General features: G+C 42.4%; 1 protein-coding gene across 1 annotated transcript in view; it reads left to right on the plus strand.

Moving 5' to 3' along the window:
* ITPR1 (inositol 1,4,5-trisphosphate receptor type 1) overlaps window positions 1-16,043 on the plus strand; it is a 320,331-nt gene that overhangs the window by 190,984 nt on the left and 113,304 nt on the right. Inside the window, exons 37-39 of the mRNA XM_089919578.1 lie at window positions 1,194-1,378; window positions 5,266-5,414; window positions 6,361-6,472. Of these exons, the coding sequence (XP_089775704.1) occupies window positions 1,194-1,378; window positions 5,266-5,414; window positions 6,361-6,472 (446 nt within the window). The remainder of the gene's footprint in view (window positions 1-1,193; window positions 1,379-5,265; window positions 5,415-6,360; window positions 6,473-16,043) is intronic.

A 16,043-nucleotide genomic window follows, 5' to 3' on the forward strand; every position in this document is an offset into this window, starting at 1 on the left:
GAAAGGCAAGGAGGGCTGGTATTTGTGAAACAGCAAAGCATGAAAACTGTACAACCCATTAACCCCAGCACTTTTTTGCTTCTACTGGTATGAAGTTTTGAAGAGAAGGAACAGTTGTCTTAGTTTTTTCCATGTTGTTGGATTTCGCATATGGAAAAAAGGATTGTTCGTCTAGTTATTTTCCTTTTTTAAATTAACTGTTTTATTTTGCAGTCATTTTAGATTTATAAGAAAGTTGCCAAGATGACACAAGAGTTGCCATATATCCCTCACCCAGTTTCCCCCGCTGTCAACATCTCCCATTACCAGCTACGTTTGTCAAAACTAAGAAGCTGACATTGGCCTATTGCTATGAACTAAACTTCCAGACTTGATTTGGTTTTCACCACTTTTTTCCACTGTTGTCCTTTTTCTGCTCCAGGATTCAGTGTAGGCTACTACATTGCATTTAGTTGTCATGCCTCCCCAGTCTCCTGTGATCTGTGACAGTTTCTCAGACCTTCCTTATTTTCTATGACCTTGACAATCTTGAGATGTCCTAGTCAGGTGTCTGTAGAATGTCCCCCATTGTGGGTTTTTTTTTTTTTCTTGCTCATCGGGTTACTTTTTTTTTTTTTAACATCTTTATTGCAGTATACCCCATTGTGGATTTGACTAATGTTTTTCTCATGATGGGACTGGAATTGTCCTTTTTAGAAGGAAGTAAAAAAAAAAAAAATACAAGAGCCTATATGGAAAGACTAGCTTATGTCATTGTAAATATTATCTTTTGTACTATGTTTGGCTTAAAACAGCATTTTGTAGATTGTTGAAAGGATACCAAACTGGAGGATTTTTAGAAAAACAGTTTACTGGCCAAATGAGTTCCCTGTCTTGATAATTCTTAAAATGTATGAACACATCTGAGACCCTAAGAAGCTATTCATTGTGGAAGCCCCTTGAACTTTGACTTTGAGTTACCTAAACTGTATGACCTTGGAGCATTATAAATTCTCTCAGAGCTGCTGCCCCTCAGAATTCACATTGGAAAACCCGACCTAGCAGAGTATGAAGTTCAGTTGAGCTACTCCATATCCACACTCATGTTATAGGCGTGGAAACATCTGTCTGCTGGATGGTGGGGGGGAGTTGTCTGTCTCTAGGGTGTCTCCCATCAAAATTGTAGGCTCACGAGTCCCCTTTCTCCTGTACAGCCAAGAGCCGGGCCATTGCCATCCCTGTGGACCTGGACAGCCAGGTCAACAACCTCTTCCTCAAGTCCCACAACATTGTGCAGAAAACTGCCATGAACTGGCGGCTGACGGCCCGCAATGCAGCTCGCAGAGACTCTGTCCTGGCAGCTTCCAGAGACTACCGGAATATCATCGAGCGATTGCAGGTAATGCCTGGTGCTGACAGAAGCGATCCTTAACCTGGCCTAAGGCGGTTCCCCACACAGAAGTGCTTCCTGAAGCCAGAGAAAATCCAGGGTTGGCCACAGTATGGTGAGTGGACAGTCAAATGCAATGATGTTTGTGGGGCCAGGAGTGCAGAGCTACTTGGGACCAGAAAAGCTCCTGACAAAGTCATGGTCTTTAGAGGTTATTCATTGATTTACAGATCTCTTTATGAAGAAGTCCCTCCTCTCTTATTAGGAAGGAGTACATCAGTGTTAGAAGAAGATGCTTAGAATAAGGGCATAACAGCTCCTTTTTGTTCATCACCTTGGGATTTTAGCCTCTTGAATTAGTAGGTAAACAAGTGTAATCATGACTTGAGAGAGGAGTTTTATATCAAAACGAGCGAAATGAAAATAAAAGTGTTATTAAATTCTAGCTAGGGTATACTCTTTTTTTTTTTCTTAGTACCTATGAAGAAATGTGCTCTCCCTTTGTTAAAAGGGAGAGTAGTGAGAATTAGATGATGTTAAACACTTAAACATACATCTTAATGTTAACATCTTCCTTTGAACAAGCACCCCAGGTGATTTTCTCACAGGTGGTACCTGGACCACAGTTGGAGAATCACAGATCCTTCAGGTGAGCTCAGTGCAATGGTGCAGTCGTGAAGAGCGTGATCTCAGGACAGTGCCTGGGTTCAAATCGTGGCTCTGCTGCTTAGAAGTGCATAACCTTGGGAAAGTTACTTAACTTCTCCAGTTTCCTAACTTGTAAAATAGTATAATAGCAACGCCTACGTCACGGGGTTGATATGAAGATTAAGAGAGTCAAGATGTTGCGGTTATCTTTGCCTGCCTAACAAAGGACAACAGCGATTGTTTTATGCTCTTTCAGTGTTGGAGGTTACTGGGCTCAGTGAGGTGTTTCTTCCTCGAGTCCTTTCATGCAGTTGCAATCAGATGGTGGTTCTGCTTGGACTCATCTTGAAATCTCTCTCACTCACATGTTTGGTAGTTGATACTGATTGTCAGCTGGGACCTCAGCTGTCACCTAAAATATCTACACATTGTCTCCCCATGTGGTCTGGGCTTCCTCACAACATGGCAGCTGGGTCCCAAAATAAGTCTCTCTTGAGAGAGAGAAGTAAAAGCTGTTTTGCCTTAATGACCTGGCTTCAGAAATCACATAGCACCCCTTCTGTCATATTCTCTTGGTCAAGGCAGTGACATATGTCCATTTAGGTTCAAGGGGAGAGGACATGGACCCCCATTTGATGGGAGGGATGTCAGTGACTCATTGTAAGAAGAGCGTGCAAGATAGTTTATACTGCGATGGCCATCTTTGGAAAATACAATACACATAAGGCACACAGAACAGAGCCTGGCATGTAGTGAGCACTTGATCAGTGAGCTGCTCTTCTAATTATTATTACTATTATTATTGTTATGACTGTAATGATTATTATCATTTGGGGAAGTAAATGAACCTCTGAGGGTTACATAAGTTACCTAAAGACGAATGAGCTCACTGATTCATTCATCAGCCTCACCCTAGGCACGGGGGAAACAATGACCAAAACCAGAAGTAACCTTAACCCTCATAGACTCTCAGGTGTTGGAAGGGAGACAAATATTAATCAACTAATCACACAGATAAAAGTAAAATGGCAGGAGGGGCAAACACTGCAGAGGAATGAGTAGTGCTGCGAAAGGCACTGATGAGGACGTTAATCTTGCCTGGAACTGGGGCTGGTGGTCAAGGAAGGCATTGCTGAGGAAGTAGCATTGGAACCGAGACCAGGAAACCGTAGGACTTACTTAAAGAATGGAGTGGAAGGGAAGGAGAGCGCATGTGTGTACAAAGACCACAGGAAGGTTAGTGTGGCCAGAACCCATGGAGCTGGGGAGGTCGGCAGCGCTTCGCAGGTCAAGGGAAGAATTTCAGCCTTGTTGTGACAGAACCGCTTCTTGAACAAAGGTAATTTGGTTCCTCATGGAGTGCTTCCTGACCCCACTATGTTTTAGGAAGAGGAAAGTTATTGTATTGTAGACTCATAACTGTATGAACACACCGTATTTTCTCCTGCTCAAACTAAATAAATTATCTGTGGCTGCAGAAACGTACCAGGGCTCTTCTTAGATCTATTATGCATACTCTTGGGGAATAGAATAAAATACGTAAGTTTAGGTAGTGCTTGTTTTAAAGACTTGGCCAGTGGCTAAAGGGATCCTCATTATCTAATGAATTATCGTCTGTCTGAGTCCCTGGAGTTACGAGATTGCCCAGAACAGCAAAAGTTGTCATAATGTGAGAACATTAAGTTGCAAAGGACGCGCTTATATAATTAACCCCCATTCAGACTACCCCCTCACTTAACACTAGCATCTCCCTCTGCCCATCGCTTCTCCATCCTTGTCTGTTGGTCTTTCCCTGATTGCCAAATGTTATACATTTGACAATACAGTGCAAATCAATTGCAGTGTGAGGTTCAAACCTGGCAAAAGATGCAAGATTTCATGAACACGATGCCGAAGAACTCCTTCAATCTCAAGCAAATGCTGGAGGCAAGTAACATTTTGCCAGAGTTAGGACCCGTAACTCTTGAAGAAGGGGAGATTGGGCGCTTTCTAAGAGGAAACTGGTAGGGAAACTGACAAAACCCTCAGAGAATTTTGCCAAAGCGGCTCTCTTTTTGACAGCGGTGTGCAAGTCACTCAGAATTAAGGGATGTGGCAATGTACTCGTACAGACTTTTTGGGAAAATTGTCCCCCCGCCTCCCCGCAAGAAATAGTTTGATTCATTCATGCATTCTTTAATGCATCCTAAATATTATTGCGTGATTACAGATTTTGTTAAATCTAAGATTAAGTACACTTGTATTGACAAGTTTTAGTTTTAGTTTCTGGATCACCAGAAATTGGGTGATCTGGATCACCCAATTCTTTATGAATTTTCGGCCTATGAAATTTGGGTCCCCAGTTGAGACGAATGCAATTAAAGTGGCCCTTTCCATGCAGATCTCCTTGGTTAACGGCTCCTTCTTATCCAGTACGCTGTGTTCTGTTCTTCTTAGCCAGCATGCCGATGCCTTGGTTCTGAGTTAGCAAGCCAGACAGCAGACTTGAGCATCTTTTGAAGATAATTTCTCATCTGTTTTCTGCCATTTGCCTTTATACGGTGTTTGTTGTGTTGGTTTTGCTGCTCTTTCAACTTCTCTCTGTTTTCCTTTCCTACAGCTATGTGTTTTGCATTTGAAGACCATCATGCTATCAGGGTACATGTATTTAGCATGTTGATACAGCATGTTCATTCATTTGTGTTCTCATTTTTATATGACTTTTTATTATGTGAATAATTCATGCTCATTGGAAGTAATTTGACAATACTCACAAGAACCGATATATAGAAGAAAACTAGAATCACCTGTAGTTCCGCCACCCAGAGAAAACCACTAATGATGTTTTAATAATGTTTGCTGCATATCCTTGAGATATTAATGGTGTTTATAAGAAGCGGATCATATAGTCCATACTATCGTTTGACCATTTTTTGCACTCATATTGTAGACACCTTTCCATGTTGTCGAACGTACTTTTTGCATCATATTTTAAAATATGTGGAATGATCCCTTAAGTAGCATAAGGACCATCTCACAGGGTGGGTGGGAATGATGACTTGTTATCACTTTGTTTTCTGTGTCAGGGCCTAATGCTTCAGGTAACCGTTGGGCAATGTGTAATAATTTGAGGCAAATACCAGACGGTGCTAAGGTTAGTCTAACCCAGTCTCGTCTGTGGTCATGCTTTAGGTCAGAAATGAATGTTCTCACCCTCCTGCAGTCAGCTGTGGCCCAAGCTGCTCACCAAGGCTGTGCTTCCATTCCAGGACATCGTCTCTGCCCTGGAGGACCGCCTCAGGCCGCTGGTGCAGGCCGAGTTATCTGTGCTGGTGGACGTCCTCCACAGGCCTGAGCTGCTTTTCCCGGAGAACACAGATGCCAGAAGAAAGTGTGAAAGTGGTGGCTTCATTTGCAAGTAAGCAGCCCCTTTCTCTGCGGAGCTCAGGGGCAGAATCCCACTGACCAGACACAGCACTGGTTCCTGAAGAAGGAGGGGCTGGCCTGATTTTTGACTTTGATGAGTATAAGGTCCCGTGCTAGGGATCTGTTCTGACCTTCCCAAAGTAAGTGTGTAGGTTCAGTCCTACTTACTGACACTTGTTTTGGTGAAAATTTCTCCTTTGAACTGCATGCCCATTTGTTCATCTCCATTCAACACGTGTGGATAGGGTGCCCACCATGAGCTGCCATACAGACTCAACAAGCCATGGCCTTTGTGCCCTCAAAAAGCTCTCACCTACCAGGGCCTCACAATCTTTTCCTAACAGCTTTGTAGTTGGTTAGTTTGTGCCTTGGGGCAAAATCTAGAAGAAATGATTGGTTCCGTCACCAGAAATCTCCATCTGATTTTCACCCTAAGTTTGGTTGGTTGTTTAGCTTGAGCATGGGCTCTGCCTGAGTTTCTTATTTTTCTGGGCCCCTCAAAGAATAAGACTGGATCAAGAGAACAGTGTGTTTGCTGCAACCGTCATACTCCTGAGGTTTTTTTACACCCCTGGCATATTTTAGCCACATTACTGACAATCCTCAGTGGATAAATAGCTGCACTTCCTAAATGAGCTGGTTTGAGGGAGCCCCTGTCTCTGTTCTCCATCCTCTATATCATTTCTCCACTATGTGTGGCCGACCCGTGGCCAGGGAGCCTGTTTGCTGTTACCGACCAGCAGGTGTCGCTATTGAGACACCAACGGGCGGTTCTTAGTGCAGGGAAGGCCCGGAAGCCTGTTTAACCGGGGAGCCCTTGGTAAATATTTGTTCATTAAATGACTAGTTACAATAAGTTGATTGTCAAGTGTTTTTTTTTTTTTTTTAATTTAAAGATCGTTTCAGGGCTTTAATCCATGGTTTTCCCCTCCATTCAGGTTAATAAAGCACACTAAACAGCTGCTAGAGGAGAATGAGGAGAAACTCTGCATTAAGGTCCTGCAGACCCTCAGAGAAATGATGACCAAAGATAGAGGCTATGGAGAAAAGGTACTGCATTTTATTTTCATGTTAAAACTAGGTTTTGCTATTAAATTGAAGTGGAGTGGGAGCGGTTAGAAATCCACCTTAGTTCAGGCATATTCACTGAGGGGGTTAAATTTTTTTTTTAAAAGCTATTTATCCTGCCCTGAAGGTAGCTAAATCATATGACTGTCTCCTTAAAGCCATATATACGTAGTTGTCTCTTACAGGCTGCTTGCCATACAATCTATAATCAGAAAAACAGCAACAGCAAGATTTTCCATATGTTTAAATTCCCAATGAGAATGCAAATGCCTCTTGTGTATCAAGGTGTGTGTTCCTGAACTTTGGGTTCCAGCTAAGCATACCTGTGGGTTTACTTGCTTCTTTCTGGTGAGATGTTACACAATCCTTCCAGTGTATGAAGAAACTGCCTCCAGTTCTAACTGGAATGAAGACGGACAAACATGTCACCTTTTCTAGTTGAGATTGGGAAATGGACCATCCCTAGGACATGAGACTTCTTAGCACATGCAGTGAGCAATGATGTACAGAGAACAGCCCTCACACCCCCGATTTTGGTCCAGGTGGGGTAAAAAGAGCCCCATTGCTCTTCCTTTCTGCCCCCAGCAAAAAAGCATGGGCCTGAGTTTAAATCTCACCAGTCTTCATTTGAAGGTAATAATGTTCATTGTCTTCAAGCCACTTGTGTCAGCATTTTCCCAGCATGTAAATGTGCTGATATCACTGACTTGTCAAATACACAGTAACTCATTCATCTCTGTGAAGAAGCCTTGGTAATTAAATCACAGTCGTCCTCATCAAAAGGGATGGTGACAGCCAGATTTTTGCAAGTGTAAAAGTCTGTCAGAATCTTGCTTTCTAACCTAAGCAATATCTGTCATTAATATTAGAGCAATTTAATGTGTGAGGGTCTTTGGATAAGAAAAAATAAAACAGAAAGGTATGCAGTCCTTTTTGTGGTATACATTTCTCCACTGCCCCCAAACCCAAGGCTTTTAAACGTCACTCTAAATTTGTACAATGTATAAATTAAAACTGGAATAAGTGTCGCTTAATTAGAAAATAAGTGTTTATAACTCAGGAGGAGTTTTGTGTGGGAAACCTGCCAGAAAAGAGTTTATAAATATAAAAGCAAAGACCACTGGTATAAGTGGGAAGTAATGAGATGAGCAGTCTGTGTAGACAACTAGGTAGGTCTTGCACTAAAAAAAGGCAGGGGGTGGGCAGTAATAGAGAATACACTTAGCAAATAAGTAAGTAATAGCCACTTATTCCACAAGATGTTTATTTTTCTTAAGGTGAGATTTAAGAAATGTTTTAAAAATATGACTCTAGTTATAGAAATTCACTCTCCATAATACAATAAAATCCACCAAAGGGACCTTAACCAGCTGTGAATATATTAGCACCTTTGGGGCAGAGAATTTGATTTTAAAATGTGGAGACCACAATTTTCTCTTCTTGAGAATATCTGTTTCTTTCTATACCCAAGGTACTTAAGGTAAACTCTGTGTCTCAACCCCAGTGAATTTTTCAAGTTGTGATTATACTTTTATTTCTCTGAAGTTTTTCTTTTTATAACATGGAAAGTAGAAGTACTAGGAGTTGGTCGAGTGTTTGCTGCTGAACAGAAAAGTACACCGGGGTCTTTGGGGCCGTGTAGAGGTGTGCTTCCCTGCTCCCTTTCACTACCCAGTAGTGCCAACAGGGAGAACACCGTCACGGCCTCCGGGAGACAGCAGACCTGAGATGTTGTACCACTGCCTGTGAGAAAGCTCATGGAGAGTGACAGAGCCAGGGCTTCAAGAGGGCAGCAGATGGAGGTCACTATCAAAGAGTTATCAGAGTTGAGAAGAGGTTCTTAGGCTGTAGCTCAAAAATCCCTTTTCAGCTGGTGAAGAAATGAGTCATACCCTAGCAGATAGAGGCTTGGAGGCAGGATGACATTTCTTTCCAGTCTGATTGGAGCTGTCATCCCCCTTGTTGAAAGTGAAAGTACTATAAGCAAGTATGGGAAATGCTCTGCAACCAAGGAAGACATTCTGGAAACCCGTGCTAGTCGGCAACTCCTGACCGACAGCACGTATGTGCCAAGCTTCTGGCCCCAGGCTCTGACTGCTGGAAAAGGCTCCTTAACCATTCACTTTAAAAGGGGGTGGAGGGTGTTAAACGATTTCTGTTTCTTCCAGTTTGGTTGTTGGTATCCACTCTGTCCAGTTTCACGAAGGCTTTTGGAAAATGCGTTTGATGGTTTGTTGGCTGCCCCCGTTTGACTAAAGAAGCGTGACGTATGGGACAGCCTGACTCTTTCAAGGGTGGAAGGAACAGAGCCAAAGCAATAACCTTTCTTAGGTGAACCCATGGGCATTAGTCGATAAAATAAATGAGGTGTCCTTGGACTGCGTGCTTGGGACACAAGGGCAAGTGTGAATGCCGTTTCTGTCTTCTTGGCGCCATTTTTCTATTAGTTGCTTCTTAAGTGGAACTTGTCCCATGACTAACACCCTCCTGGGACATCCAGGGCTGTTCTCCTCCCTGCCCTCTCCTGAGCCTTCATGGTCATGGATCTGGTCCACTGGGCTCTGGTATCACCTGTGGTTTGCGTCAGGCCCTAGGAGTCAGATCCGTGAGAAGCCAGTGGTCAGTCCACTTGGCTTGGTTCATTGCTTGAGATGTGCCCATCCAAGAACTATGACGTACGATGGAAAGGTAAGGGCTGGACAAAGAAGATGGTCACAGAATTTAATCATGATCATTTAGGAATTAAATAAGCCCTCTTTTACTATTGTATCTCTAAAATGCAAAGGACCAGCCATATTTCCCGAAGAGTGGTAAATATAAAATAAAGGAATATTTCAAAGGATCACCAAAATAACGATGGAATACATTTTTGTGTGATTCTTGTGTTTTTCTGTCCAACGTATTCAAAGTTAATCAACTTTAAAATCAGGACTTTGCAACCATTCTGTGTGTGCAGTGCCTACTAAACTCTGCTTTTAATTTACAGATTAAACCATTAAAAAAAATAACCTCCTGTAGCTAAATGTCTCTAAAATTTAACCTGAATCTCTCTATAACTCGTAGAACATCTTTAAGCTCTTAGACCCTGCTTGAAAGGAAAGCGTAATTATTTTATATACTGGCTACTCTGTAATCTACTGTAGGATTTTTATTAAGCTACTTTTTATTTAAGTTATTAGTCACAGGGATTTGGAAAGAAATTCAGAGGCCGACAATTAATGTGAAAGTGTATCTCAATTTATTTAAAGTCCATTTTTTTCTTCTGAATAATAGTAGCTGTTATACTACTAGAGAGTTTTTGACCTTAAGTAATGTCAGGGTTTTCATTTCATACGAATTGTCAGTCCCCTGTTAATTACCAGTGCTTCTTTTCTCTAGGTGAATAAACTATTAACATTTCCAGCTACCAGTGTTTCTAATAGGATTTTAAATTTGCAAAATGTACTAAATGTTAATGAAACATAATCTTTAGTACATTTTGTGGATCATCCATCTATCATCAAACAAGCATAATTGTGATTAGTGCTTTTGTTTTTTCTTTTTCTTGAACTTGATGCTAATAAATCATTTACTTGTTACTACTATCACTTGGGTAGGCACTAATCACCTTAGGGGAAATTTGTTCTCTTTAATCATCAACAGTATCAGGATTCAGAGCTTCTGGGCTTGGTATATGTTGGTCTTACTACTTAAATTGAAGTTGGATCTGATTTAGTCCAGTGATAATTTGGACCGTAGACTCCCGCCTCCCCCACTGAATGGGAAGATGAGTCCAAAGAAAGAATTTTGTCCTAAGCTGAGTTGATCAGTGTTTAGCCTTTGACTCTACTCCTTGCCATCCTCTTCTGAAAGGACATGGTTCTTGATTGGGGAACTTGCCCTTGCCCACAGCTCAGTTCAAGGGTTTTCTCTACAAGAGAGTGCAAAGGTGCTGTCCTGGGCTCTTGGTTAAGTGACCTGCGAGGTTTGATACCTGGCATGTGAACAAAGGGTGGCAGCACCCTGCCCATTTGTTCCGGAGCAGAGCATTGCAGAGCAGATGTCAGGGTGAGGTGCGCCGGTGTCGAGAACGCCTGCGCCTCTCAACATGGTCATGATGCTTCAACCTGAGTCAGTGATAAGAATACAATGACAAAGTTTCTAACACTTAGCTTGCTCGTATTTCCTTTTCTAACACTTCCTTCTTTTTCTCCCCCCCCCCTTTTTTCTTTTCCAGCTGATTTCCATTGATGAATTGGAAAATGCAGAGGTCCTAATTTCATTTTTTTTTAAGTGTCCTATGGTGATGTTTCCATGACCCTCTGCCAGTGAACTCTGTGATCTGTCCCCTAGTCTCTGCAGCGTCTAGTATCTGACTTTGTGTAGTGTTGCCTCTGGGAGTGAGTCGAGTCCTTTGTGTTTGTGTTAGCATTTCCCATGAGTTTGTTTGCCATTTGTCTTTGGAGATCCCATCTGAGTCTAGATAAAGATTTTCTAAGCTGTGATAAGATTTCAATCCTTCACTGTCTAGAATCTCAACTGAATTTGTGGTTGACACTGGCCATTAACATATCTCTGAAACTGAGTGTTGATATTACCATGAGGAGCTTTTCTGTCCATATGTGAAGCACCCATGCAAAAAGAAATAACTACATTGGTATAGCGTGGAAGTAGTCAAAGAAAAACCAAACCACTGCTCTCTTGGCCTACATGTTGGAAGTGTTAAGTGTAAGGGGTCATATAAAATTTTGTCAAAGTGCCGTGCAAATTCCACAGCCCTGGTTGAGACTTGCCAGCTGCTGGCTTGTGGTGGGATTAGGAATGTACAATATCCCTGGCTTCTCTTCTAGAAAAACCAACTAGAGATCAAGAAATTGAAATGTCATCTGATGGTTTCTATACTTATGTATCAAATTAGTTTCATTTACCCAGAATGACCCTGGAGACTGATGAGTGGCCATTGTGTTTGGGATTTGAGGGTGTCTTAAATATTTTCTCTCCTATGAATATTTTTCAACATTTCTTGCCATATCTGTAGGATGTGATACATGTTTGGTAAATGATAATAGAAAGGATTAATGAGGGGAATTAATGCATATAATTGAGGGAGTTTAATTGCTTAGTAAATTGAAGCAGCTGGGAAACACTTTTATCTGACTTTTAAAAATTAATTTTCTGGTCTACTTCTTTAAGTATCTGTTCATTCTTTTGGTGGAACGATTAATACCTTATTTTGGTGGGATAGAGCTACCAAATAGAATATGAGGCCTGCTCTGATATCTACCACCATAATTTCAGAAATACTAAGAGGTGGTTCAGGTGTACCTAAGGAGAGTTTGAATCACAGACTCAAAATTGAAAGTGACACGAGCGGTTATGAATTTGGTCCAGTTCCCTCAGGAATGGAGCTCAGAGAGGTTAAGTGAGTGGTGTTAGCTCACACAGGTAGATAGCGGCTAAAGCAGAACTAGTACTGCTGGCTCAGCTGCTGGCCTGGAGCGCTTACTGTTCAGCCATGGTAGATTCTGTAAGTGCAGACTTTTCCTTAAATCGGTCAGCATGAACAGGTGAGGAGGCCGTGCTTCTTTGGGATGGATAGAGGGTGAGAAAAACAAAAGGTTGTACAGGGGTTTAACTACTTTAACTACAGTGATTTTTGCTCCTTCCTGTTTGGTCTTCTCTCTTCCGGGTTATTTGTATGCCAGCAGAACGTCTCATGCTGAATTTTCATATTGGCACCCTTCGACACTCTTGTTTCTCCCTAGAGTTGTAAGTGCCTCTCTAATTTGAATTTTTCCTCCGAAATACTGAGGTTGAGTTTCTATTTGCTTAAAGACAAATTAAGCCAGGAAAGGAAAACCTTCCCTGATCCGAGTCTGCAGTGTTATTAATATACTGTTTTGCAGCATAGTAATCATTTGATGTGTTTGCTTTGCTCAAGATAGAACTTGGGTCTCCTGGCTGGGAGTTTACTGCTCGCTTACGGAAAGATTCCACAGTTGGAGCAGGTGTGTTTATAATTATACACTAGGAAATAGAATACTGTCTGTTTATAAAAGAAGAATGTTCTGGCAGCCATTTGGATTCTTTGAAAATTCCCTGAGGAAGCAACTGTGGATCCCCTCTCCGTTGTTATCCCTGGCAACCCACAGAGCCCTGGAGCACCAACAGTGTCCCCAGGTCCTCAGCCTGTCGGATCTGGCCCTCTAAGCAGAGATGCCTGATTGGCCTTTATTATCCATGTCTGTTCTGGAAACAACCGCAGCTCCTGAGGTTTCTCTCCCACCAAGCCGTTTGTCCATGTGTGTGGGTGAAAACCGGCAACCCACAGCTGGAGTTCTGCAGAAACTCCATTAAGAAACTTAATGAGAGTTCACGCTGGCCCGTGGTACGGGCAAGGCCTCCCACCTAAATTGCAAACCAGCCCTTCAACCTTGAAACGTGCTGGGGAATAGCCCCTGAGCAGGGTACGGCATATCTGGAGAGCCATGGTCCCTAGATTGGGGAAGGACCACCACTCTTCAGTGATAAAGGCCTGTTGAGCATCGTGAGAGAGGAGATGTGCAGTGAACGGCTTGGGAAAAAAGCACAGCATCGTCCGAGTCTCTGTCTGTGCTCTGAGAAAAGAGGGTGAAGTGAGGACAGAATCAGAGTCCCTGCAAGAAAAGTGCATGGTGGGAGCCTTCCCAGCTGTCTTCTGGAGTAAAATTTCATTTGAAACCAGGAAAAGGAGGGTTTTCTTTCTTTTCTTTATTATTATTATTATTATTATCAGTTTTTGCAAATAGGCAGGGTCTCCATCCTTACCCCCTGATTTTACCTTTTCCTTAGGGGGCAGGGAGAGGGCGAATGAGGGGAGAAGCGTAGGGAGCTGCTTCCATTAGTGTCCATTCAGCTTATTCTTAAGTTTGTATCTCGATGAATTGTTACCTATAGACACACACAAATCAAGATGGGGACTGTTTCTATCAGCCCAGAAAGTTCCCTCATCTACCCATTCTTGGCTTTAAACAGACACCGATGGCTGCTTGAGACATTCGTTCATATGACTAATACCTGAGTGCCTGTTCCATCCCAGGCGCGTTGACTAGGGGAGTTGGGTCCAAATAGGCACAGTGTCTGCCCTTCTGGAGTTTACGGTTCTGTGGAGGTGACAGACGATAATCCAAATTAATGTTAAATGACAGCCGTCAACCATGAGAAATACAGGAAGGTGAAGTGCTTGGAGTCATGAGACCATGTAACTTAGAGACTTGTACCTGAGCAGGGAGGTCAGGTGACAGCTTAGGAGGTCAGGTCACACCGTGAGGACCACTGGCAGGTGAGCATGTTCGTCACTTTTCTAAACTGTAAATTTCTGGACTAAACAAAGGGATGATTTTGATGCAGCACTCCAACTTCAGGCCGAGGCGGTGGGCAGAACGGTAACCTACCTCATTTTCACGTGTGCGTCTTTGGAAAGGAGGGCGTGTTTAGAAAGTGTGTGCTGTAGCTCAGTGGACATGCTGCATTTCTTCCTATTTGAGATATGATCTCCATTTAATCACTGTCGCTTGGAACCCTGACCTCTCCAGAGCCACTGGTGGCAGCTGGCAACCTCAGCTCCTTGCATTGCAACGAAAAAGCAAGTGGGATTGGTGTTACTGCTTGTTAGGGTGGCAGCAGCCTGCCTGTATCTGCCTATATATTGAGTCCTCAGCTTCTGCCACCGAGAACTGCGTCTGCAAGCAAAGGAGGCCACTGCCAGTAAAATTTGCGGGGGGGGGGGGGGGGAGAAAACAGAGAAGAGAAACCCAAGAATTATTCAATTTCACCTTCAGGGGGCGTTCTCATGACATCCAACCCAGGGTGGAGGTGTCCTACTTTTGTACATTGCTGCGAACTGCTGGGTTGGGCACCTGCCAGCATTCAGGCGGCAGTTACATAAGAGCTTCTTTTTTTCCTGGAATTTAGGCTCGCTGCTGATGTGTGACCTTCAGCAGTAATTGCCAATAAATGCAGCGGGGCTGTTTACTGTTAGACACTGGCAGCCATAGAGCAAGTGGGCTCAAGTCGGAGCACACAGGAGCTATTGCAGAATCTGGGGAAGTTTTGTTTTCTTTCTCTTTTTTTCTTTTTTTTTTTTAAATGCTGAGATGATTCCATAATGACAGAAGTTGTATAATTCAGTCAAGTCAGAATGTGGTTTTTGAAAATGAATTTTACTTTTGGGTTCCGATGAACTTGTTCTATAAGACACAGGTGAAACTTCATCGTTGGAACTAGATAATGTGTATTTCTTACTTTGTTTCTAAAAACAAATGCCATTAGTAAACGGCATTGTGTTAGCAAATGTGAAGATTTAAAATTGCCCTGCTAAAACGTTAGGTAACTTCTATTTTAGCTCAATTTTCTTTCAAGCGTTCTGTTCTCTTAATGTGGGTTTTCAAAGGCTCATGAAGGCCAGGACCCAGCAAACATATTTGCAAGGCCATTCGCTGTTTGTTTATTTTTTTCCGTTCTCTGAGATGGAGTGGGTGAAAGGAACTGAAGGCTGATTCAGGGGATTGGAGATGGTAAATTCTCTTTGCTGTGCTGATAATTAGATCTATAGTACAGTCTCATTTCTTGAACTATATTCAACCTCTGCTAGGGGTGGCCCATGGAAGGAGACATCTTATTTCAAAGGAAAATTCTAGAAGCCCAGGGGAGAAGGATTCATGTTGATGGCAGCAGGAAACAGTGTGTTTTAAGTGGCTCTGCTCTGTGTTGGCCTGTAATAGGCACACATGAAACGGATGTGTATATGTATGTACATACGGTATGTATGTATGTGAGGATGTGCCGTTGTACACACACCACAAATAGGAACCCTCAGAAGTCTGTGGGGTTTTTTTAAGAATGGCAAAGTATAATTTCCTTCATTTGTAGTAGAAATCCATCCCCGGATAAAATGTTAGGTACATTATGTATAGAAAGCGAGTGTTTCAGCATCTTATCTGCACGAATCTAGTTACTACTCAAGTGCCGTAGTTACGATGACCTGATTCGTGGCCTCATCTGGGAAGGACACTTGGGATTCTGTACCTTGAGGTTCATTTTGAATTTCTGTTTCAAAGCCAGTCATTTGAAATCTTTTTCATGTGAAGTTTGATTTTGCTGACCTTGTCTAAAAGCACTGAGAAGACGTAAGATCCAAGAAGAAATGTGCAGAGGCAATAGAGGGCAATAGTTGGTTCCCAAGTTCAAAACCAGGCAGCATCGGACCACTGCCAGTCACCTGTTCATTTGGGGAGACTTCACCCTGACTGGAGGTGTCAGCGTCTGATTTTAGTGGCCGATCCTGAGATGAGGTGGTGGAAGACAAGTACCTGGGGAATGCAGAAATACTCATTTTCTCATAAGAGTCTCCCTTACTATGTGGTCACTGAGAATTACCTTTCATGTAAAAAAAAAAAAAAAAAAAAAAAAAAAAAGTTACTTTGATGATAAAAATATGTTGAGAAAATCATTTCATTCATTTACCAAAATTATCTTTTGCTTTGGATAATATATATTGTATTTATGTAGCTGTTATCTGATTTGAACATATATA

Source organism: Delphinapterus leucas, chromosome 10 (assembly GCF_059928025.1).
Source record: "Delphinapterus leucas isolate spDelLeu-1000000601 "Yukka" chromosome 10, BTC_Dleu_Yukka2, whole genome shotgun sequence".
NCBI classification, from domain to species: Eukaryota; Metazoa; Chordata; class Mammalia; order Artiodactyla; family Monodontidae; genus Delphinapterus; species Delphinapterus leucas.